This window comes from Rhineura floridana, chromosome 16 (assembly GCF_030035675.1).
Source record: "Rhineura floridana isolate rRhiFlo1 chromosome 16, rRhiFlo1.hap2, whole genome shotgun sequence".
NCBI lineage: Eukaryota > Metazoa > Chordata > Lepidosauria > Squamata > Rhineuridae > Rhineura > Rhineura floridana.
The window spans coordinates 9,653,757-9,678,440 of record NC_084495.1 but is presented as its reverse complement, the minus strand read 5'-3'; the positions used below and the strand labels follow the sequence as shown (position 1 = coordinate 9,678,440).

At 45.4% G+C, this 24,684-nt stretch overlaps 2 protein-coding genes across 3 annotated transcripts in view; one reads left to right on the top strand and one right to left on the bottom strand.

The window, feature by feature from the left end:
• Positions 1-591, bottom strand: part of ZC3H12B (zinc finger CCCH-type containing 12B) — a 46,511-nt gene extending 45,920 nt beyond the window's left edge. The window contains exon 1 of one of the 2 annotated variants that reach the window (XM_061599028.1): positions 405-591. The gene's annotated coding sequence lies outside the window, so the exon portion shown is untranslated. Of the gene's footprint in view, position 1; positions 289-404 lie in introns of those variants that run through there. The other variant, XM_061599027.1, reaches the window with a different exon arrangement.
• Positions 592-17,811: 17,220 nt separating this feature from the next.
• ZC4H2 (zinc finger C4H2-type containing) overlaps positions 17,812-24,684 on the top strand; it is a 29,512-nt gene continuing 22,639 nt past the window's right edge. Inside the window, exon 1 of the mRNA XM_061598834.1 lies at positions 17,812-17,989. Within this exon, the coding sequence (XP_061454818.1) occupies positions 17,937-17,989 (53 nt within the window). The 5' untranslated portion in view covers positions 17,812-17,936. The remainder of the gene's footprint in view (positions 17,990-24,684) is intronic.

Sequence of the window (24,684 nt, the reverse complement as noted above, 5' to 3'; positions counted from 1 at the left end):
CCCGTCTCTCCCTCGGCTCAGCGGCGGCGGCGTCTCTGCCTGGGGGGCCCCGTCGCGGCCGCTCCCGCCCAGCGGCGCCCACAGCATGAGGGGTGAAGCGGGGCGTCCTTTCCGGAGGAGGGGAACCGGCTCCGGGGCTAAGCAGGAGCCGGCCCGGCCTGGCCTGGCCTGGCCTCCACCGCCTCTTCGCGGCTCCTGCTGAGGCTGCCAGGCCGCTCGGGCGCCGTCTCCTAGCAACCGCGCCTGGCCCCGCCCGCTCCCGAGGAGGTGGAGAAGGTGCCGGCTTTGCCAGGGCCACCAGGATGCTACGGCGCCAGCCGCGCATGCGCTGTTTCGGGGCAAGTACAGCCTCTGCCGCGCTGGACGGCGAAAGTCTCTAAGGTTGCAATCCAGAAGGCACTTACCTGGGAGCACTGCGGGCTGGGGGCTCCATGTCAGTGGGCAGTGGAATGGCTTGAGGTTGTTAGGGTCCTGGTGCGATGGAATGGGCTGTGTGTATTTATTTACATGTGTGGGGGTGCAGTCGTCCAGGGTCGGGGGAGTCTTAGACTCCTTACTTTTGGGGAAGCAAAGTCCCAGCAGGTGCCTACGTCTCCAGCATCCTGTGAGCCAATCAGCATGAAAGGGGAGTGTCTTAGCCACTGCTTCTTTGACCTTTCCTGCTGATTGGAGCCAGTCAGAGTGAAAGGAAGTGAGTCAGCCACTGAGAAGACTCTTTTCATTAGCTAACACACTCCCCTTTCATGCTTACTGGCTCCTGGGGATGTCTGCTGTTTGTGGGAGAAGCCGTTAACAAGGATCTCATTATCAACCCAGCAGCAAAAAAAGGGGAAGGGGGTGTGGCTGTGGCTGTGGCTAACATGAAGGGACCCTGCACTTCTGAATTTGCTACTACACTACTGACCCAGCGTCCTATGAACTCATCAGCGTGAAAGGGGAGCATATTAGCCACTGAGAAGAGTCTCAAGGCATGTCACTTGCAAGCAAACTTTTATTAGTTCCTCCATCAAAAGGTCATTGTAGAGAGTGAGAATTCTGTAATTGCAGGAGACAAGTCGGTGAATTCTGACGACAGCATCCCATCTCCATCATCAAGTGGTTTGGCGGCAGCAGGACTTCATATGCAGAAACTGGATTCAGTCATTCAAACAATATCTCTGATAGCAAGAAAGGACATGCAAATTGTGACAGGGACAGAGAAGCAGAAAGCCATATTCAGATTATTCTGTAATCTTAGAAAGGGGCGTGGCTGTGACTCGTGAAGGGAGTCCGCACTCTGAATTTGCCACTGCAATACACTGTGTCTGTTTCTGTTATTAAAACATTTACTTCCCACCTTTCTAATGTAAAACCGCTCACGGTGGCTTTCAACATAACCCTAGGAAGAGGGCTGTTGGATCAGGCCAGTGGCCCATCCAGTCCAGCATCCTGGGCTCACAGTGGCCTGCCAGGTGCCTTAATGGGAAGGCCACAAGCAGGATCTGAGAGCCACAGCACTCTCCCCACTTCTGATTCCCAGCAACTGGCATTCAGTGACATACTGTCTGCAACAGTGGAGGGAGAACTTAGCCATCATGGCCACAAGGGTAGCCCAGTAGCCCTTGTTACTTTTGAGCCCATGCTGAATAGTGGATGATGCAGTGGCAGTTTAGCCACTTCACAGGGGAAAGCATCACAGAACAACTAATAACATGGAACTATGTGTGGGTTAGGTTTACTCTAGTATAAATACACCACTAATGTACTATTATTGCATGAATGACATGTCGCCCCACCAAAAATATGGAAAAAAGTGAGGGGGTCCTGGGAAAGTTACAGCTGGGTTTGGGCACTGTAAGTATTATGGCAGCTAGCTGTCTCCCAAGACATCTGAGGTGGGAGCAGTTGGCACTGACCCATCTGTTGAAATGTTTAAACTATGCTTTAAGTCTATGGTCAACCTGTATATTTGTAAATAAACACAGATACTACAAAATGCCAATAAGCCTCCATCGATCTGCTTTCAAAGGAAAACAAGCCTGGTTAAGCGCTAAGCCCTTGAAGCTTCCTATCTCTTGGAGAAGTGGGGCAAGTGTAACATCACTGTGAAACCTTAGTGTAGAGGCTCCTACATAATAATCTCACATCAGCTGAAATGCAAGGCTGGGAACTTCTGTCCCATGGGCTAAACTTGGCCTCCCCATTTGGTTCACGCAGGGGTGTAGTTGTTTGGGGTCATGGGGGGTTGTAGATCCCTTACTTTTTGGAGAGCAGGGTCCCAGCCAGGCCCCTATGTAAGAGCCAGTCAGCACACAAGGGGAGCATGTTAGCCACTAAGAAGAGTCCTTGTCCTTCAGTGCTGGTTGGAGCCAATCATAATGAAAGGAGGTGAGTCAGCTGCTGAGAAGACTCTTCTCAGTAGCTAACACACTTTCATGCTGATTGGCTCTGAGGGACGTCTGTTGTTGTGGAGTGTGAATTCTGACACTACATGGAGAGCAAGGGCAATTAGGGAAAGTGGGAAGGGGGCATGGCTGTAGCTATCATGAAGGGATCCTTCACTTCTGAATGTGCCACTACACTACTGGGCCCACATGGCCATTTTGGGGTAACCATGCCCACCTTCCCTACATCTGATGTCATACATCATGTCAGGTGTGGGGTGGGTAAGGGCGGAGCTTCCAATCATTCCTTTGCTGGAGTAAGGTACACTCCCAACCACCCATCAGCTGATGGGCAGCAAGACTGTGCCTTGCTCAAGAAGGAGGAGAGGTTTCCATTCAATGGAAACTGGTTCTCCCTACTGCTGGTGCTCTTTCAAGCCACTCCAAGCGGAAGGAGCTGGAAAGGAGAGATGCAGGGACCAGGACGCTTGCAAAGCACAGGGCTGGCAATGCCCCTCTTATGCTGTGGTTCCCAAGGTTGGGAACCCAGTGCGAGGGATTTCGACAGCTGGGTGGGACAACCCATCTGCCAATCACATGACATCATAGTGATGCCATATGATTGGCAGGTGGGTTGCCCCCACCCACCTGGCAAAGTTCCCCCATGGGGTTTCCCACCCCCGGGGGAGGGCATCTCTGGAATCCACTATATCACAAGGCTCTTCTCTGCATACAGAGAGCAGCCAAGGCTGCACTAATAGGCTCTCAAGTAATCCTACACTTCCCTGTTGTACTTATGGGGGATTTTGTTCCATATAAACATGGTTATGATTCTGCAGCATGGCTTGCAATCCTAACGGCACAGGAATGGAAAGTGGCCATTTCGCTTTGGCACTTATGGAAAAATGAACATATACAGTACGAGCGAGGAGGATCAGTTTTAACATGGACAACTTTCACCTTGTTCGCCTTTATTTCATAAGTTAATACTTTACATCAGAACAGGACTGTGCCCTGTCTTTGACCCACAGTCTTTTATGAGTAGACAGTCTCGGTTGAGATCTGGACTCCTTGGCAGTAGTGTAGTGGGAAATTCAGAAGTGCAAGAGCCCTCATGATACTCACAGCCACACCCCTTTCTAAGATTATACAATCTTCTAAAATTAGAGAATAATTTGGTCAGGCTTGAATACTGCTTTCTGCTTCTCTGTCACTGTCACCATTTAAATGTCCCTTCTCACTGTCACAGATATTGTTTGAATTATTGAATTAATTGTCTACATGTTTATCTACTGCTGCTAGAGTCTTCTCAGTAGCCAACTCACCTCCTTTCATTCCAATTGGCTCCAATCAGCAGGAAAATACAAGGAAGCAAGTTAGAAGACTCTTCTCAGTGGCTGACACACTCCCCTTTCATGCTGATCGGCTCATAGGATGCTGGAGACATACAGACCCTGATGGGGCCTGTCTCTCAAACAGGGAAGACGGTCTAAGACACACACACACCGAGACCCTAGATGGCTACACCCCTATGCCTTGGTTGATAAAAACTGGATATGATGTTCGCTGGTCCTGACTGATATGGTTCCTCTGCAGTTTCGGATACTCCTCTGTGTTGTTTTGTCTGTTGTTTTGTCATTGATATTTGTTTATACTCTGAAAGAAACAATAAAAACCATTGAAAAAACAAATGCTCAAAATACATTGTACAAGAACACATTTGCACTTTTTGCAGAATCACATCTTGCAGTGTTATGTAGGCCATCCAATATCAAGGCACTTTCCCCCACCCCTATAATTCAATGCATAGCAAAAGATAAATTTTCAGGAGTTCACAAAGTCATCTGGGACTGTATTCCCTAGTTTTAGAGCATTCACTGCAGCATATGCATAGATTGCAGAGCTTGGAAAAGTTACTTTTTTGAACTACAACTCCCATCAGCCCAATCCAGTGGCCATGCTGGCTGGGGCTGATGGGAGTTGTAGTTCAAAAAAGTAACTTTTCCAAGCTCTGATAGATTGTATCTGAGTCGTCTTGCTGCTCAGTTGTAGGTCTCAAAGCAGTCTACAAAATGATACAAGAGTTAAACTGAAATGAGATGAAACAAATGTACCAACAAAACAAAACAAAATCCAGCCCTGAGACACAGAGGCACTTCCAGAAAGCCGGTTGGACTTATTGATGTGATCCACGCTCCCATAGGCCCCATAGTTTATTAAAGGAATATTATGGTGAGTCATTTTATTTCTCTTATCTCATATTGATTTGCCCTTTAAAAAGTAAAGTGACTCAGCTGTTCCATGATCCTTCTTTCACCTTATGGAAAGTATGTCTCAATTACTTCATATTTATTAATTGTTTTCTTAAATGTTATATGAGAGAGAGAGAGAGACAGAGAGAGAGAGATCTATCACTAACTTAACTCCATCATACTGAATGTACACACTTTGCTATATTCAAAAATATATCCATTGAGCATGAACAAGAAAGCAAATATTCTGACCCTGCTAATCTATAAAACATCATCAGTTTCCCGCCCCCATCCCCACCTGATGCACCCATTTGGAGTCCCTTCCTACATTCTCTTTTATTTCCTTGCAACACTCATTTTTGTTAACCTCACTGTTGCTCTCAATGGCTTCTTCAGCCTCAACCCCCAAAATGTGGTGTGAGTTCTAGGTCAGCAGCCGTCAGCCATCAATGCTAATTTTTAAAAATAATAGCTGTCAAAACTCATTGAACTTATCTACAGCTGGGATGGGGAACTAGTGACCCTCCAGATGTTGCTGGACTACAGCTTCCACCATCCCTGACCATTGGCCATGCTCGCTGAGGCTGGAGGGAGTTGGAGCCCAACAAAATCTAGAGATCCCAATCTGCTGGGAAGTGCAGAACCTCTGCTGATCATTAATCCTTATTAATCAATAACAAATCCTCCAAAAAAGTAGCTCCTTTGAACAAAGTCTTGTTGGGCTGTGGGAGGGCACACACTCTGACACAGAATGTGGCTCCTTCTCTATTGGTTTGTGGCTGCTGAGGGCAGCTCTCTCACACATGGCTGGAATGGTGCTCCTTGCCAGGTGGCACAGCAGCCTCTGCAGTAAACAGTGCTTTGGGTGCCCTGGAAGCACTGTTTACTGCAGACATGTCTGCTCGAGTGTAGGGGAGGATGGCAGAGAGAGAGAGAGAGAGAGAGAGCATGGGGGTGGGTGGCTGCCCCTTGCCTGCCTGCTTGAGTGTATGGAGAGGAGAACTGTGCTCAAAGCTTTAGGTTGCTATAGCAAGATGCTACATGATAAAAGAAAAAAGGCAAGGCAGGCATCCCTGGATGCATTTTGGAAGAAGCCTTCAAGTGGTCTGCATGCAAAGCTTTCTTGACCTGGTTGTTTCATTTCAGACATGCATATTGTTAGTTTCGAATAACACGTTTTATAGTGCTGGTCATCGACCGTAATAATAAATGATTGATTGATTGAATAAAAAGTTTGGTGAAATATGTTGAACGGCTCTTATTTTTTGTAGTGTAGGAACCTATCCCTGTTCTTTCCATGTTATTCCTACCTCTGGTACCAAAGTGACTGTTGAAGAACTCATGTCCAGGAGCACATGCACTTTTGTTAACTGAGGTATTACCATGATCAAGATAAACATTTCTAAAAAATAAATTGTAATCTCTACGCTTGAGACAATGTAATAGTATTTTTGTTAGCTACTTCTCAATTAGTTTCACACTGGAAAGGAAAGTGATAGTTGTGCTCATCATTCAGAATGTGCTGAAATCAATTTAAGCCACTAAAACAGAATCTAAATCAAAACCCTTTCTCCTTTTCTATTATTTTCCACCTAGCTAAATGAGGAAGTTGCTATAGCTGACCAAAACATCTCACATTCTAACAAGGACCTTTCTGGATTATTTTGTCGCAATTAGTTTGCACGTTGGTCATGGTGATGTGCAAACCAGTTAGATTCATCTTGCTGGAGTCAATGGCCATGTTTGCATGTAATGATAAGTCAAGAACCTCGGCTTAATGATCCCTACTGTGCATGAGCGACAGGCGGCTTGCCCAGCCTTATTGCTCCCATTTCACCTGTCCTCCAGCACAAGCGAGTAAAGAGTGACATCCAAAACTGGGATTGTGGATTGTTTCTCTCTAAACCAGGATCTGTAAGCCAACAACAAGGCTTGGAACGTATGGAGCTGTCTTATACTGAGTCAGTTCAATATGCAATAAGGGTCCCTGTGTCTTGCCCTGGGAAGAAAGGGTGAATGACTAATTTGTATCAAAGAAAAATCCAGGCTGCATTTCGAAGAGCAGCCACTCAACAAAAAGAAAACTGCTCAGCTAAAATACTTCTTACTGGCTACTGATGAACAAGAGGAATTATTTGCATTATTTGCCCACCTTTCCCAATGAAGATTGGTTAGATTTGCACTGTTCTTCAACCTTGGGTCCCCAGATGTTGATGGGCTACAACTCCCATCATCCCTGACCATTGACCGTGCTGTCTGGGGATGATAGGAGTTGTAGCCCAACAACATCTGGGGACCCAAGTGTGGGTTAGAAAACCTTTCCCAAGGACTTAGGACTGATTGGGCGACATCTGGAAAAGATTTAATGGTCAAAGCAGATCTGTAACATTTTCCCCCCATAGAATTATTGCTTACTGCCTTATTTTTATGTGTTTGTTCTTTGAAGCACATTACAAGTATATTTTCATATTTGTGGGTCTTATTGCTGATTGTGTTTTATACAGACCACTGGTCCATCTAGGTCAGTATTGTCTGTATATAATGACTGGCAGCAGCTCTCTAGGGTTACAGACATGGAATATTCCTAGCCCTGCCTGGAGGTGCCGAGGACTGAACCTGGGACATTCTGCATGCAAAGCAGGCGCTCTGTCCAGGGTCTTCGGGGGTCTTAGACCCTTTACTTTTTTGGGAACAGGTTCCCTATGTCTCCAGCATGCAACAAGCCAATCAGCATGAAAGGGGAGTGTAGTAGCCACTGAGAAGAGTCTTCTAACATGCTTCCTTGTCCTTTCCTGCTGATTGAAGCCAATCAGACTGAAAGGAGGTGATTTGGCCACTGAGAAGACTCTTCTCAGTAGCTAACACCCTCCTCTTTCATGCTCATTGGCTCCCAAGGATTCTGTTGTTGTGTGGGAAGGCATTAACAAGGATCTTATTCTCAACCCAGCACAGCAAAAAAGGGGGAGGGGCGTGGCTGTGACAATCATGAAGGGACCCTGCACTTCTGAATGTGCCACTACACTACCGTCTGCCACTGAGCTATGGCCCTTTCCCATAAAGCCACAGGAAGACAGGAAGCTGCCTTGTACTGTATCAGTCCATCTATCCCTGCCAATCAGACTGGTTGCAATCAGGGTTGCAGACAGGGACTCTTTTTCCAGCTCTACTTGGACATGCCAGGGATTGAAACTGGGGCCACTGGCATGCTAAGCAGGTGCTCGACCATTGGCCGGTGATCCTGGCCTGTGAGGGAGAAACAAAGTACGATTCTGGATTTACATGTCACCCTAGTTTGTGTACTTGCTTGTGCCAGGGAAAGGGTAAACGTAGTGGGAACACAATATGATTTATTAAGCCATAGTTTTTGGCTTGTCGTTGTGTGAAAAGACAGCTAAAGAGGGAAGGCTCGTAGGCCAGTGCTGGAGCTCCTCCTTTGCACCCAGAAGGTCCCAGGTTCAATCTCCAGCATCTCCAGGCAATACTGGGAATGTCCTCCTGTCTGAAACCCTGGAGAGACGCTGCCCTTAAATGTTGGCAACAGTGAGTTGGATGACCAATGCTCTGACTTGCCATAAGGCAGCTTCCTGTGTTCCTGTTGAGCTGGCTGGCCTTGGTGGATGCCCGTTTAAGTGGGCTGCAGATTGCAGCTGCCTGAGTCGTATTCCATTCACTGATGAAATGGGGAACTGAAGAAAACCATTTTAAAAACAAAGCAATTCCAGCCTGCAAATATGATCTTGGGCAAAATGAATAAATAAATGAGTAAGAACATTAGGATGATGTCTACAGAAGGCGGGCAAGGCCCATGCCATTGCTCACCTCTTGAGCATGCTCTGTGGAATCTTAGCTCCCCTTCTCTCCCCATGGCTCCTCAGCCTGCCAGCTCTCGCTCCCTCAGTGTCTTAGCAACCGGAGGAGACTCACTGGCCCACTGCAGCTAACATCCTTCAACCCCCTCAAAGCAATCACATGCAATTCCTCTCACTAAATCAGAGGTGTCCTCTGAATCGTCCACACCTACAGCTCTAAGCTGACCCAGTTGCTTTTTTTAAAGTGGTCTCCTGAAACCAATGAGAATGTCACTAACTTGGTTCCATGGCAGCAAGACTGCACACAAATGTACCACAAGGACACCTATTCTCACACCAGTTATCACTGTACACTGCAGAAGGCATTTCCTTGCGTGCTATAGATTCTGTTCCCTTGTCATGCAATGGTCTGCCACTGAACGTGAAACTGGCCATAAAGGTTTCCTTGGACAATGTAGCAGAATTCAGTGGATCTGGTTATACTTATTGCACAGTTGGTTATACCAAGCCTGACACCTTTGCACACCTGCCGGGACCACAGAAACCCTGGTGGGGCCTGCCCCAAGTCCCCCAGTGCCAGCGGTAAGCAACTTTGAGTCATCATTTTATATTTCTGATTTAAGCTTCAGGGCAGTGTGGGAAATCTGAAATGGTAGTCTGTAGCTGCCCGTCACTATTGCCAGGCAAGCCCAAAGTCAGGGGAGATAGCAATGTAGAGAGGTGCCATGGAAAGCAATTGACCAAGGACCCCTCAGAGCTCTCGAAGCCACCCCTTGGTTATAGATGCTATGCATTCATGTAGGTACTCCTTCAGATGGCCTATTTATTGAGCATTCGTTCTGATTCATTACAAGCTTACACAGAGATTCAAACATGCCTGGTCTTTACCAAGCATTCATTCTGATCTGCTTGCATGGAGGTCATACACAGTAAATGGTAAATTCAGAAGTGATCATGCCATGCCCCCTCACAGCCACGCCCCCTTTCTACTTTCCCTCACCCCCTTGCTCTCTGTGTTGTCTTCGTCTGCACTCCACTATAACAGACGTCCCTAGGAGCCATTCAGCATGAACGGGGAGGCTATTAGACTGCTGTGGGTCTGGCAAGGCAACAACAAGGAAGTTGGGGAGAGCGCTTTTTAAATCGCTGTGCTTCCCCAGTGCTTTCAACAGTGCTTTCTCCACCAAAAGTTCTAAAACCCAGGAGTTGCGGATGTCCTCTGCCCAATAGGGCCTGCAAGACTCAAGGAACAGTACCAATGAAACCGTAGCAGAAACTTTAGAATTCAGGTGGTTTTGGAATGTCTCGTAACTATTTGAAAACATTGTGTTGAAAAGTGGTAAGTAAATATTGTAAATACAAACACAGACTGGAATTATAAACAGTGGCCACTGTATAACCTGCCTGCAAACTTTGTGCAAAGAAGTCAAGATGAATGCTCAGGAAACCAGTTGTCTGGAAGCCAGTTGGGCAATCCTATGGTTCTGACTTAACCCATCAGGTGGTTAGAATCCTGGGCACTCCCAGCAGTCAAACTGAGAAGAAAATGACAACTCTGCAGACACAGAGAACGTAGCAGCCAAGCTGAGAGCGCCCCCACATCAGCCCTGCGCAAATGGAGCCAAGCCATGTATGGCAACAGGGAACTGCCTCCAGGGCATTCTCCAATCCTATATCCACACACAAGGCACAACTTGTCAGAGACATGGATATCCCAGTGCCCTCTGCAACAAGAACGGTCTGCAAATCCTAAAGTTCTCCAGCTGCCCTAATATGAGCATTGAATTGCTCTCCCAGTAACAGTTTTTTTGGGAATAAACAGAAAAGAGTACACCGAGACTTTGTGACATTGGCATATTCATGTTTGAGAATCAAGATGTGTTCCCCCCACTCCCCCCCCCAATACTTATAGGGACTCAGGGAAGGGGCTGAAATTTGAATGTTGGAGTGAAATTTGTGCACATTAGACAGAATTTTTCAAAAGACACCCCATTTCCCCAAAGCATGTTTGAGAGTCAACATGTATTCTCCCCCTGTAAACAAAAAAAGGGGGACGAGGGGGACAGGGATTTTCCAGGGAGAGCAGTACCAAAAAGATAAGATCTATCCTGGTAAGATGGGGCAGCTGGAACGAAATGGGATTGAGCCTTAAATATCTCTGTTCATTACAGAAGACAGGTAACTATTTGAGCTTGTTTTTTCCTCTTCCCTTCTCTTCTCTTTTTCCTTTTGCGCCTTGTCTTTCAGATTGTAAGCCTGTGGATGGGAACTGTCATATTTTAATTGAATGCATGTAAGCTATTCTGGGAACTTTCCAGTTGAAGAGTGGGGTGCAAATGTTCTAAATAAATAAATACAGAATTCACATCATAATTTCTTTATTTGAAAGATTTCTAGGCTGTCCTATTGGCCAATGCTCTCTCAGACCAGCTTACAAAATCAAGGATACATTTCAAAAACACAGTTTTTACACTCAAGGAGCAGCGGCCACAGATTACAAAAGTATGCATCCCAGCAAAAAATAACCAAACAAACTAAACCCAGCAGATTAAAACTAATATTCAAAAATATTCTAAGCCAGGGGTTCCCAAACTCTGGTCCATGGACCAGCAGTGGCCTGCGAACTTCATGGTCTGTAAAGAACCCCTACAATCTGAATATGTAATTAAATAAATATGATATTTAAATACATATAATAAATTGAACATAATAAAATACAATATAAGAAATTAGAGGAAGCAACACAAATACAATTAAAGGTGCCTAGCACTGCGCATTACAATTCCTACAACAGGCAAAAAAATCATTAAGTGGTCTGCCAAGACCATCAGCAGTTTTCAAGGGGTCTGTGGGAAAGAAAGTTTGGGAAACACTGGTCTAGGCAAACTGCATTCTCTAGTCAAACTTCCAAATTGTAGGCATCATGTAAAATGCAATGATAGCTCAACTAAGAGCTAAACTGGCTACCAATGTGTATTACTGTAATTATAGCAAACCGTATTACTCTTTACCCTAGCCTTTGACACCTGAGATGCATATTATTAGGACCCACCAGTAGTGTCCTGGCAAAATCAGAAGTACAGCGTCCCTCCATGGTAGTCATGCCACACCACCTCACAGCCAATGCCCCCTCACTTACTTGCTTGCTCTCAGCATCATCTCCACACTCCTCAGCCCTCCCCCCACAACAGACATCCCTAGAAGCCAATCAGCACGAGGGAAGAGTCTTCTTGCTGGCTGACTCACCTCCTTTCACTCTGGCTCCAGCAGCAGGAAAGGACAAGGAAGCATGTTAGAAGATAATAATAATAATAATAAATAATAATAATAATAAAATTTAATTTGTTAGTCGCCTATCTGTCCAATTTTTGGACACTCTAGGCGACTTACAGCAGCAACAAAATACAATATACAATACAATAAATACAACCACATTCATCAATTAAAACTAACATCAAAAACATCAGTTAAACATTACAAACTAATCTAGCTCGAAGATTCTTCTCAGTGGCTAACACACTCCCCTTTCATGCTGTAGGACACTTGAGACATAGCTCTGAAGCAAAACTACAAAATGCTGATTAAGAGGAAAAAGAGACAAGCCCAGACACAACTTTGGAAAACTTTAATACAGGCCTCAAAAACTAAAGATGCGGTCACGTTTTGGCGTCTTGTAGCCAGGGGTTGGCCCAAACACCTACCGAGCCCTGGATATCATATTCCTGTACAAACATGGGAGTCGTATTTCTATAATATTCATTCAAGGGGGCAGGAGTGTGATCCTCCCACCTTGAACTGCTTGAACGACTCCCGTGACTGGCCCCCGGTATCTCCCAAGGAAGTATCTTCCCTTATTGTAAGGCTTCCAGTCCTGATAACATCCCTCCAGAAATATTTAAGCGAAATATCGAGTGGTGGGCTCCTGTTGTAGCAGCACTATTTACAACAATTGATCATACGGCCAAAATCCCTGAAGACGGGGGTTTATCCACGGTAATTCCAATCTATAAAAAGGGCCCTCGATCAGACCCAGCCAACTATAGGCCAATCAGTTTGTTGAATATAGTCAGCAAATTATATGCTTCTCACCTGCTTGACAAATTACAAAGCTGGCTGGTCCAGGAGAACATACTGGCCAATGAACAAGCTGGGTTTAGAGCAGAACGTTCCACTATGGATCGCATATTAGTTTTACAACATCTTGTAGAGAAATACTCAACTAAAAAAGGGGGATCCCTCTACATGGCTTTTATTTATTTTAAAAGTGCCTTTGACCTTATACCCAGAGCTAAACTCTGGGAAAAGTTCGAGTCAACTAACATAGACAGGCGTCTTCTAGCTCTGATACGCTCCCTTTATGAGAATACCAGACTGCGGGTCAAATGTAATAATATAGGTCACTTGACTAAATCAATTCCTATTTACGATGGCGTCAAACAGGGCTGTGTTTTAGCCCCTACTTTATTTAATTTCTATGTGAATTCCCTGGTTACCTCTCTGGCACAGATTCCATCACACCCACTGACTCGCCAATAAAACGTTATCGATACTACTATATGCAGATGATGCAGTATTGCTATCGTTGACAAGCATCGGATTGCGATGAGTACTTCGAGCACTGGCGGATCACTGTGCCAAGGATCAGCTAATTATTAATCACGCCAAGACAAAAGTGCTTGTGTTTACTAAGAAAAAGACGAAACACATTTGGCATCTTAATGATCTCAAAATTGAGCAGGTCTCTGCATATTGATACCTGGGTGTGACCTTCCATGCCCTGAGAACATAGCATCTCCACATAAAGAACGCCATTACCATCGCTCGGAGAAACTCGAAGGCACTTTTGTCATTCTTCTATTCTAAGGGAGGTCAATATATCCCCTCCGCTATTCAAGTTTTCGTAGCAAAGGTCATCTCTCAAATGCTTTACAGCTCCCAGGCGCTGATCTTTCCTAAATCAGTCTCTTTTGAATCCATACAAACCAAGTTCCTGAGGTCCGTCTTCGGGATACCGCCATGTGTCACTAATAACACCCTAAGACTGGAAGCCGGCCGGCCTACCATTGAAACACGCATTTGGAAGCTCAAAACAAAGCTGTGGCTAAAACTGCGGTTCCTTCCCATGGGACTAGCTCCCCTAGTACTTATTGACAAATATCAATTGTCCTGGCATAAACTACTGATCAGGAAACTGGAAACACTTGGCTTTTCGCTTACTACCATCTCTATGCTAGGGTATTCTAAAGCATGGTCAGCTATTTCCCAACATATAATGGATATAGAATTTCAAACCCATTTATCACTGACCACACTTAAGCCCGTCGTTACCACCCCTACCAGGGGTTTTGCACCTGCGCAATATCTTAGCAACCTTCCTAATGTTAGATATAGAAAAATATTTACCATGGTGCAATTTGATGTGCTTCTGTCAGCTCTGCTTGAGGGTAGATTCCGCAGAATTCCATGCGCAGAGCAGTTGCGCCTGTGCGGGATGGGAGAAGTTGAGACAATAATCCATGTACTCTTGTCCTGTTCCTATTATCATGACATCCGCACTTCCAGTATAACCCCTATTATTCAATCGATCCCAGGCCGTGATTCCTTATTCTATTCCAGTTACCTGCTAATGGATTATCATCCACAAATTACATATACTGTTGCAAGCTTTTGTGCCATGGCTACTACCATAAGTAGTATGATGTTAAGACAAATGTCTGCATAGTTGGGCCCTGGCAATTGTTGTACGATTTTAAATAGTTTTAAAAACAGTTTTAATTGTTGCTGATGATTTTGTACTGGTCATTGACCGTAATAACAATTCATTACATTACATTACACTTGAGACATAGGGACCCGGCTGGGACCCTGCTCCCCATAAAATAAAGGGTCTAAGACACACACAAATCAACACCAGATGACTACACTCCTGGGACCCACCCTACTTTTGTGATTGTAACCTGTTGTAAAGTTGTTTTTAATGTTGTATGTTAAATAGTTGTAACCTACCGTGGGATCTTAGGATGAAGGGTGGGTAATAACAACAACAACAATAATAATTCATCTATATACAAGGCACTTTAAATGAGCCAGTTTTACAGGTCACTACCCTACAGAGGCTAGAATCTAGATTCATTCATTCATTCATTGGCGATCACTCGTGGCCGAGTAAGATTGTCTTCCAAGATAAGGTCTTTAACAGTGGGTCCGTAAGTGACTGTGGAAGCCAATTCTGTATCCACACAGCCTCCCACAGTGAGGACGTAGGTTTCCAGATGAAAGATGGTCGCGATGAGGATTTGCTTGACGTGCCTCCTGTTTAGCTCGTTTGTCCCTTTCGCCCTGTATTCGTGCTTCTTCAAAGTCCATAGCACCTTTGATAATGGCCACCCTCCAATTGGCATGCTCATGGGCCAAGGCTCCCAGTTCTCGATGCTAATGTTACACTTTTTTAGATTAGATGCCAGGAATCAATGGGGAGGGGAATGGAGGCAGATCCCATGCATGTTTAAGTAAAAGCTGGGGGACAATGGCAGGAGAGGGCTATTGCCCTTATGTCCTGCTTGTGGGCTGACCACTGTGGGAATCAGAATGCTGGACTAGATATACTCTTCTAATGTTTTTATGTTCAATGGGGCTAATTCTCACATAACTGAGGCATAGTGGTTAAAGTGTCGAACTGGGACCTGGGAGACCACAAGGGTTCGAATCCTCACTCAGCCATGAGGCTCACTGGGTGACCTTGGGCGAGTAACTGTCTCTCACCCTAAGCTACCTCACAGGGTTGTTGTGATAAAAACTGGGGGGGGATGTACGCCAACTTGAGCTCCTTGGAGGAAAGGTGGGCTATAAATGTAATAATAAATAAAATGAAAATGGTATATAGCTGAGTTCTCCAACATGGGGCCCTCCAGATGTTTTGGACTATAGCTCCCATCATTCCTGACCATTGGTCATACTAGCTGTGCTTGACAGGGGTTGGTCCAAAACTGTAGAGGGCACCAGGATGGGGAAGGATGGCATACAGGATTGAGGAGGGCCGCAAGTCCTACTCTACAGAGGACAGTCCTCTGTTTGAAGTGCTGTTGTCAAACAAGGAAACTGAATTTTCATCTGCAGATTTTATTTATTTATTATTTATTTTATTCGATTTATATACCGCCCACAGCCCGAAGGCTCTCAGGGCAGTGCACAACATAAGAAAAATACAATAAAATTGCGAAAAACAGTAGAAGCATACATGTTGAACAGTTAAACAGCCTGCTGTACATTAACAGCTAAAAGATAGATTAAAATGCCTGGGAAAATAAAAAGGTTTTAACCTGGCGCCGAAAAGATAAAAGTGTAGGCGCCAGGCGCACCTCATCGGGGAAACTGTTCCATAATTCGGGGGCAACCACTGAAAAGGCCCTAGATCTTGTTACAACCCTCCGAGCTTCTCTGTGAGTCGGAGCTCGGAGGAGGGCCTTAGATGTTGAATGCAGTGAACGGGTAGGTTCATACCGGGAGAGGCGTTCCGCTAGGTATTGTGGTCCCGCGCCGTGTAAGGCTTTATAAGTCAAAACTAGCACTTTGAATTTGGCCCAGAAACAAATAGGTAGCCAGTGCAAACAAGCCAGAACAGGTGTTATATGCGCGGACCGTCTGGTCCTCGTCAACATTCTAGCTGCTGCGTTTTGCACTAGCTGTAGTTTCCGAACTGTCTTCAAAGGCGGCCCCACATAGAGCGCATTGCAGTAATCCAGTCTCGAGGTTACCAGAGCATGCACAACTGAAGCGAGGTCGTCGCTTTCCAGATAGGGACGTAGCTGGGCTACCATCCGAAGGTGGTAGAACACATTCCGTGCCACCGAGGCCACCTGCGCCTCGAGAGACAGGAATGGATCAAAAAGAACCCCCAAGCTACGAACCTGTTCCTTCAGGGGGAGTGTAACCCCATCTAGAACAGGTTGAACATCCACCATCTGATCAGAGAAGGCACTCACCAAAAGCGTCTCGGTCTTGTCAGGATTGAGCCTCAGTTTATTAGCTCTCATCCAGTCCATTATCGCGGCCAGGCAACAGTTCAGCACATTAACAGCCTCACCTGAAGAAGATGAAAAGGAGAAATAGAGTTGCGTGTCATCAGCATACTGGTGGCAACGCACTCCAAAACTCCTGATGACCTCACCCAATGGCTTCATGTAGATGTTAAAAAGCATGGGGGACAGAACCGATCCCTGCGGGACTCCACAATGGAGAGTCCAGTGTATCGAACAATGCTCCCCAAGCCCTACCCTCTGGAGCCGGTCCACCAGGTAGGAGCGGAGCCACTGCCAAGCAGTACCTCCAACTCCCAACTCCGTGAGTCTCTCCAGAAGGATACCATGGTCGATGGTATCAAAAGCAGCTGAGAGATCAAGGAGAATCAACAGAGTAACACTCCCTCTGTCCCTCTCCCGACATAGGTCATCATCATACAGGGCGACCAAGGCTGTTTCAGTGCCAAAACCGAGCCTAAAACCGGATTGAAACGGATCTAGATAATCGGTTTCATCCAAGAGCACCTGGAGCTGGTTGGCGACCACCCGTTCCAAGACCTTGCCCAGGAATGGAACATTCGCTACCGGCCTATAGTTGTTGAGATTATGTGGGTGATTTGTTTACCTATGAATGATCCCTTGTTTAATATAAAAGTTGTTTGTAGTGACAGGCTTTTAGATTTCCTTGACATGCATTTTTTTTTGTTAGATTTCCCAAGTGAGACATCAATCATATCATCCTGCAAATTAAAAGTAATCCAATCTGAGTCCTTATAAAACAATAAAAACTCTTAGCATTGCAGGAACTCCACTGCCTAATCGGGCTTTCCTTCCTGTATAAATATTTGGAGCAATACTTTTTATATTGGACAAACGAGGGGGGAGTCTGTATTGCATAAAGATTTGACAAAGCAATATTTTCATCCATATATATATATATATATATATATATATATATAGTTTTGTACAACCCCCTCCCTTTTGTGCAATATAAATTCTCCTATAGTATATAGAATATATACGGCATCAAATATCTGCGTTACGTGGCTTTCCAATTCGCCGATTTGAGATTGCAAGGTGCGATTCCGTTTACGCAGCATTTTTATGAAAAGCCCATTCCGGCATTCTCTCTCCAGTCCTCACAATTAAAAACCAACCCTCTAGGAAAAGGCACCTCGCTCCTTTGCGCTCCGAACAACCATTGACACAATTAGCTGTGGCAAACGCAAAGAGCGCTTGCCGGAAGAAAGAGCCGGGGCTCCGCGCTTTGCATTGTGGCCTTTGTAGTCTCGGCAGCCTGCGGGAGCCTGGACGGCTATTAAGACCTGAACTCGAAGTCCCGACAGGTCTCACGCGCTCCTACCGCAGTCTTTGCGCTCAGAAGCCTTGGCCGGGGCGGCTACATTGTGTCTATTGTAGTGGATTCTCCTCCCTCCGTCTTTGGTAATCGTTTTGTTCATTTCCACGGGAGGTTTAAATCGCGGATGAGAGAGCATGGCTGATGAACAGGAAATCATGTGCAAACTTGAAAGCATCAAAGAGATCAGGTAAGGCGTGTGTGTGTGTGCAATCTTAGCAAGAAGGATGGTATGCATCGCGAATCTATGCATGTTTACTCGCAATGAAGTCGCGCTGTGCCCCCTGAGGTTTACTCCCAGGTCAATCTTCCCCGCTCCCCGTTTTCTTTTACTCCTGTGTAAGAGCGACGGATTTATCCCACTGTCAAGTAGCTACTGTTAGTGTCACTCACACAAAAGATCCGTTGGATGTTATGTAGAGGTTCTTTTGAAAGCATGAAACTAGGGGGTGGGGGGGAGGCACAGGCAGACTTGTTCATCTCTCTGGAATATGCACAGCGGAATGTTGATGATCATGCATTTGCAGGAAAATATCCATTGTAATAAATAATATAGGTAATAGCAATTGGGACTGAAGGGCACAGCAATGGATCGATAAGCACAGATTCAAATGTAAATGGCTCTATGTCAGCCTTTGCCAAGCTGGTGCCCCCCAGATGTTCTTGGATCACAAGTTCCATCAGCCCAAGCCAGCGTGACAGATGAGAGTTGGAGTCCAGTGGCATCCAGAAGGCACCAGGTTGGCGAAAAGCTGCTCTGCGTTAAAGTCTGCTTCTTTGCTACATTCTTTGTTGAAGAGTGCTTCAGAAAACAAACAAACCCACCCCCTACGCTGCCTGATTCTGTGCATGCTTACTCAGAAGGAAGTCCCACTGGGGTCAATGAGACTTGCTCCCTAGTAACTGGGCACTGGAAACGGTAAATATTTCAGCAACAATAAACCTCTGGCCAATGGATGAGCAGCTCTGAAAATGAAGGAGGTTGGGAGATGGATGTGTAAGCCAAAGAAATGTTTCCTCCTAAGCTGAAATACCTTTGGAAATAGTCAAGGTAAAAGGCAGGAGAATTTGCACATTTTTTTGCCAGGAGCGGATGAGAGAGAAATCTTCATAACTAGTTTTTCTTTGCCTGTGGTCAGTTTCCATACAACCTGTTTGTTGAGCATTCATCCTGATTGATTTGCACAAGTTTTGTGTGTGTGTGTGTGTGTGTGTGTGTGTGTTAGATCACATCAGCTATTTACTGAGCATCCATTCTTATTTGTTTATAGAGAGACTATATGACTCTGTGTCTAGTGCATTTTCCTGTCACTTTCCTTCAAGCAAAAAGCCTGATTTCAGGGGAAGAAGGGGGTTTCTTGTTCAAGAGCTCCAAATCTTTTTTAATTCTGCAACCTACATTTGCTGGTATGTGATTGAATCCCACCAGAAAATAGCAACAGTCTGGAAGCACTCAGTGTCCCTTCCCTTTGTGGGAAAAAGGAGGTACTTGATCATGCAGGGATGCTAAGCATAGTCACATCTCCTTCCTTTCTGTCATTTGCAGGGGGATCCACTCCTCTGCCTATTAAGGGATTAGACCGCACATCCGAGATTCATAGAAGGATAGGGGTGGGGATGCTGTTAATAAAGAAAAGGCATAATGGATTGAACACGGCTGCCACTGTCTCCTCAAGCAAAGCACCCTCCACAAAATGAGAAGCTGAGAATGCCCACTCTTTCTGTGCAATCCAATATATCATTAATTTTTATAGTGGTCTTCATGTACAGCACATGGTACAGCATGTTCCTGGGAGAGTTGCAGTCAGCAGCACAGGAACTGAGCACATTTCTTCTTTCACTTTAAATGTGGCATTTTTATAATGTGAACATCAAGCCGGGGGTGATGGCCCAGGAGAGGGCATTCTCTGTGGTGGCCCCTAAGGTGTAGAACTCCTTCCCCACCAAAGTGCATCTGGCAACTTCATTTTACAGTTTTAGGTGAATGCTGAAGACACAGCTCCTTATCCTGGCCCTTGACTCCTGAGATGTATATTTTTAAGACCCACCTTATTTTATGATTTTAGGTTGTATGGTTGTAAGCTCCCCTGAGACCTTTGGGTGAAGGGCTAGTGGTAATAATAATAATAATAATAGTTATTATTATTTATCTTGTCTAAGCCTACTTTTGTGATGGTAAAGTCACATGTTGAAGAGGGAAACTGTTCTGCAAAGCAACTGACACAACAAACAGGCATATTTTTTGGGGGGAGGAGAGGTTTTTATACCTGGGTACACTTGCATGTGAAAAATGAATATATTCTAAGAATTTGACATGTAATATGACCAAGAATGGTTGGTGGTGCAATCCTGTACACATTTACTCAGAAGTAAGTCTTGCTGAGTTCAATGAGGCTTACAATCCTCTGCATGTTTACCAAGAAGTAAGCCTCATTGAGTTAAATGGGATTAACTCGCAAGTAAGTGTGTTTAAGATCACAGCCTTAGAGCAGGAATTTCTTTGCTCTAAATTTAAATCCAATGAAATAACATGAAAACAGATCAAATAGAGGTTCTCTTGGATCTTTAGTGACAGTCTGGAGGTACCCCAGGCCTTTTGTTTACACTAGGTACATCAAACTAGCATGTTAGGTTCTTGCACCAAATTTACATCTTGCTGGTTGTTAAACTTTTTTTTTTAGCTGTTGTGCTTATGCTGATTTTAGATGGATTTTATTTTTTTAGCATTGGCTTTAGTGTTTTTCTTACATCAAGTTTTGGATTGTCCTTGGGGTTTTTACTCTCTCTGTAAACTGCTCAGAAGACTTAATTATATGGGCAGCATACAAATGTCATAAATCAGGGGTTCCTAAATTGTGGTCCGTGGACCACCAGTGGTCCATGAGCTTTAAAAGCGGATTAGACAAATTCATGGTGGATAAGTCTATCAATGGCTACTAGCCATGATGACTATGCTCTGCCTCCATAGTCAGAGGCGGTATGTTTCTGAATACCAGAAAATCTCAGGAAGGGACAGTGCTCTGGTGCTCAGGTCCTGCTTGCAGACTTCCACTGGTAACTGGTTGGCCACTGTGAGAACAGGATGCTGGACTAGATGGGCCAATGGCCTGATCCAGTGGGCTCTTCTTATGTTCATTCAGGTGGTCCACAGTGAGATTGTGGATTTGTGGTTGCAGATGGGAAACGGCACATCCATCGAATTAAATACTCACATTGATTTTCAATTGTATTTTTGTTGCTGTGTTTATTACATTATATTACAGTATGAATTACAGAAAAATCATTAAGCTGTCCATCAGGTTGTCCATGGGGAAAAGAACTTGGGAACGACTATGCTAAATAAAAATAAAACATCATGGTTTCAAATTTTGAGGTGTGATTTGCAAGAGGAATGTGGGATAGATCGATGGATAAAGCTTTTTCATGTTTAGTTTTTGTTTTCCTAAGACTACTCCGGCTTCTAATATGCAAAGGATATCTGAGATGAACCCTGGGCATATATTTATTTTTTGTTTATTTAAATCTATTTATTCCTATGCCACTTAAAAAAACCCTCAAAGCGGTTTACAACCTAAATTAAAGCATCAAATAAAGCACTACAAAACCTCAAAATAAAACATTGCAGATGAAGGTTCAAATATAAAATGCTCATTTACAGCAGCATAATTAACAAAACAAAACACAAAAAAATATTCTCTTAAACATAAAAACATTATGGATAAAAATGAAATCCAAAAAATACATCAGCATCTTCAGTACTTAAAGAAAACAACTCTCCACCCCGCCCCAGCCCACACAGTAACCTCTCCCACATATATCCTTAGCCATCCTCCACACCCAAGCCTCACTCTGATGCATTCCCACCAACCATACAGAGAACTAATCCCCTGCCAACCACTTATTGAGGAGCAAATGCTTGGTCTACAAAAATACATAGCAGCATTAAGCATAATTTACACCCAGCTCAGTATAGCACACTGGGGAGGAGAGCCTGGCTGGGAGTCCAGAGTCTGTGAGTTCAAATCCCCGCTCATGTCTCCTGGGTGTCAAGGGCCAGCTAAAGTAAGTGGCTCAAGGATTACGCGCCCTGCCACCTGTGCAGCCGTGGGCAAGCTGCACAGTCCCAAGGAGCCCAGTTGCCCCCCAGCTGGCAGTTGTGGACAAGGGGCTGGCTTGTGCAGCTTTGGCAAGCTGAGCAGGCCCTAACCAGCTGGGGAGGACTAGCTCAGAGGGAGGCAATGGTAAACCCCCTCTGAATACCACTTACCATGAACATCCTATTCATAGGGTCGCCATAAGTCGGGATCGACTTGAAGGCAGTCCATTTCCATTTCCATTACAGCCAGCTCATTCACCCACCTCCATCTAGGGCAATGTAGGGCGCAATCCAACTCGTATTTATGCTGAGCTGAGGGGAGTTGTATGTGGCAGACCTCCAGCTAAGCCAGCCGGGTCCCAGCTCAGCCAGGCTCTGCCGGCAAAAGCCCCTCACCCTGGCTCAGTCATGGCAGAGCTGAGACCCTGATGGCTCTGCTGGGGGTCCACTGGGAAAGCCCAGCCCAGCAGAAGTGGTTCCAGCGGAAGCCAGTGGAAGGCCCCAAAATGGAGTGTTGTGGGCGTGTCAGAGGAGGGGCCGGGGGGGGGCTTATGCAACATCCAACTTCCTTTTGGAGCACCCCTGTGGATCCCAATGCACACCAAAGGTTGGTCTAAGAAAATAATTACAATGAAAGTCTATCGAAATTGCTGACTCCCCAGTAGGGATGTTCATTTCGGACCCCTCGTGCAGCTCCTGGCTGAGCCCACTTTCAGCCGGCCCGGCAGCTCCCAAATGCAAAATGGATGCCACAGACCATCCCGTGGGCTCCCCCTCTGCTGGCACCCCTTCCAGCAGCTTCCCATGAGGTGGATTGCTCTGCCCGTGTCGTGCAACCAGCAATGTAACCACCCCCTCCTAGTCACTCTCCCACATCGGGCCCTTTACCAGTTCAGTCTCTCACACTGAGGCTGTGAGCAAACTAGTCTCCTACAGCAAAGCATTTCCATTGGCTGCACAGGGAGGGAGAAGGGGTTGATCTGCTGATCAGTTGCGAAATCTGTGTGAAGCTGATTTGTTTTAAAAAGCACTCTAGCTGATCCACCCTGGTTTTACAGTAAAATGGGGGGGGGGGTTGGCTAGCATCAAGTGACCCTGTTTTCAGAAACAAGAAGTGGAGATGCACTGGAACCAGCAGAACACTAAGTCTGTCTCTACCCTGAGTGGAACTGAGCGACTCTGAAACATGCAAAAACACGACAAGCCAGACTCTCGCTCTGGGCAGCAAAAACACAACTCCAACTACCACGCACTTCCAAGTAGCACATTCCACAGTACAAAATTAAAGGGGGTGGTGCACTCACAGAGACCCCAAGAGGTCCACACAGCAGCGACCTTCTTTTCTGATCTGTGGGCTGGAGACAAATCAGTTAGCCGCAGCTGTTTCCTACTCTGGAATCGGCAACGGTGGTCCTGGCCGGCTGGGCACCCTAGGAAGAGGGTGGGCAAGCGGATGGAATGGCCCCTTTCCTGTCCCAGGACTAGGGATGGGTGAGAATTTTGATTCAGTTCACATTTCAAGCCAAATCTATCCAATTTGCACTTTCCTAAACAGTATGAGAACTGAAACACAGCCATCCTTTGAAATGTGGACTTATTTGAATTTTGCGATGCAGTTTGCCACCCCAACAATGTTTACAAAAATGCACATGTTAGTGTACATAATGAATATATGTGTGGAAATGCCATGCAGAAATCATTATATGATGAGCAGCAGGTTGCAACAATGTGTAATTAAGACTGCCTACAAAAATGTGTTTATTGGGAAAAATCACACTAAAATGCTGGAGAATTTTCATGGGGATTTAAAAAAAAATCTCAAAATCGATGCAGAAATGTGGAGAACTGACTTTAAGATTGTAAAACTAGGAACAGAGAAAACCGAAATGGACAGATCTTTCCATCCCTACCTGTGACCCATCACTAGTGCTGCCTTATACTGAGTTAAACCTATGACCCACTTAAGAAAATAAGGTCTATTCCTAAAGGCAGCATCTTCCTTCAAGATCTTAGGCAAACTCCTATCCACCTTGGAGTGGAGATGCCAGGGAATTAACTCAGGACCTTCTGAATAAAAAGCAAATTCTTTACCACTGAGCTCTGGCCACCCTCCCCTTTTGCCAATTATAACTATATTGGGCTTTCTAGACAAAAAGATGGCACCTCCCCAGGTCTTCCTCTTCCCATTTGTTCTCTAAGCTCTGGGGAGATGCGGTGAGGAGATCAGGAAAGGTATGTGCAAAGTGCTTTTGTGTTCGGTGTGCTCTTGGAAGTGTGAGCACGTGAGGCCTGAGAGGAAGGTTGACAAAGGCAACGGCAGAGCTTTCACGGCATTCTGGATTGCAGGTGAGGCCGTAATGAGAGCAGGGATGGCATCCCTCTGATCATTTCCACCGCGGCTGATGAGAGGGCCATGCAGAGCTGGGTGGCAGAAAGACTTCCTGCAGCTTCACTTTGTGCTACTGTTGAAGCCTCGGCACTAATGATGTCCTGCAAAAGTAGGGAGGTGCAACAGAAGCCGTACAGGAAATGAAAGTCGCAGAGAGATAAGGGGTATGGAGCAGCTCTCACCAGGACAGAGGCTAAAAAGAAGAGCTGAGTCCCATCTGCACTGTACATTTAAAACAGTATCATGGCATTTTAAACAGTCATGGCTTCCCCCACAGAATCCTGGGAACTGTAGTTTGTTAAGGGTGCTTTGCTAGGAATCCTCACAGAGGACAGTTCCCAGAGGTCCGTGGGTAGAAGGATTAATTGTTAAATCTCTGGGAATTGTAGATCTCTGAGTG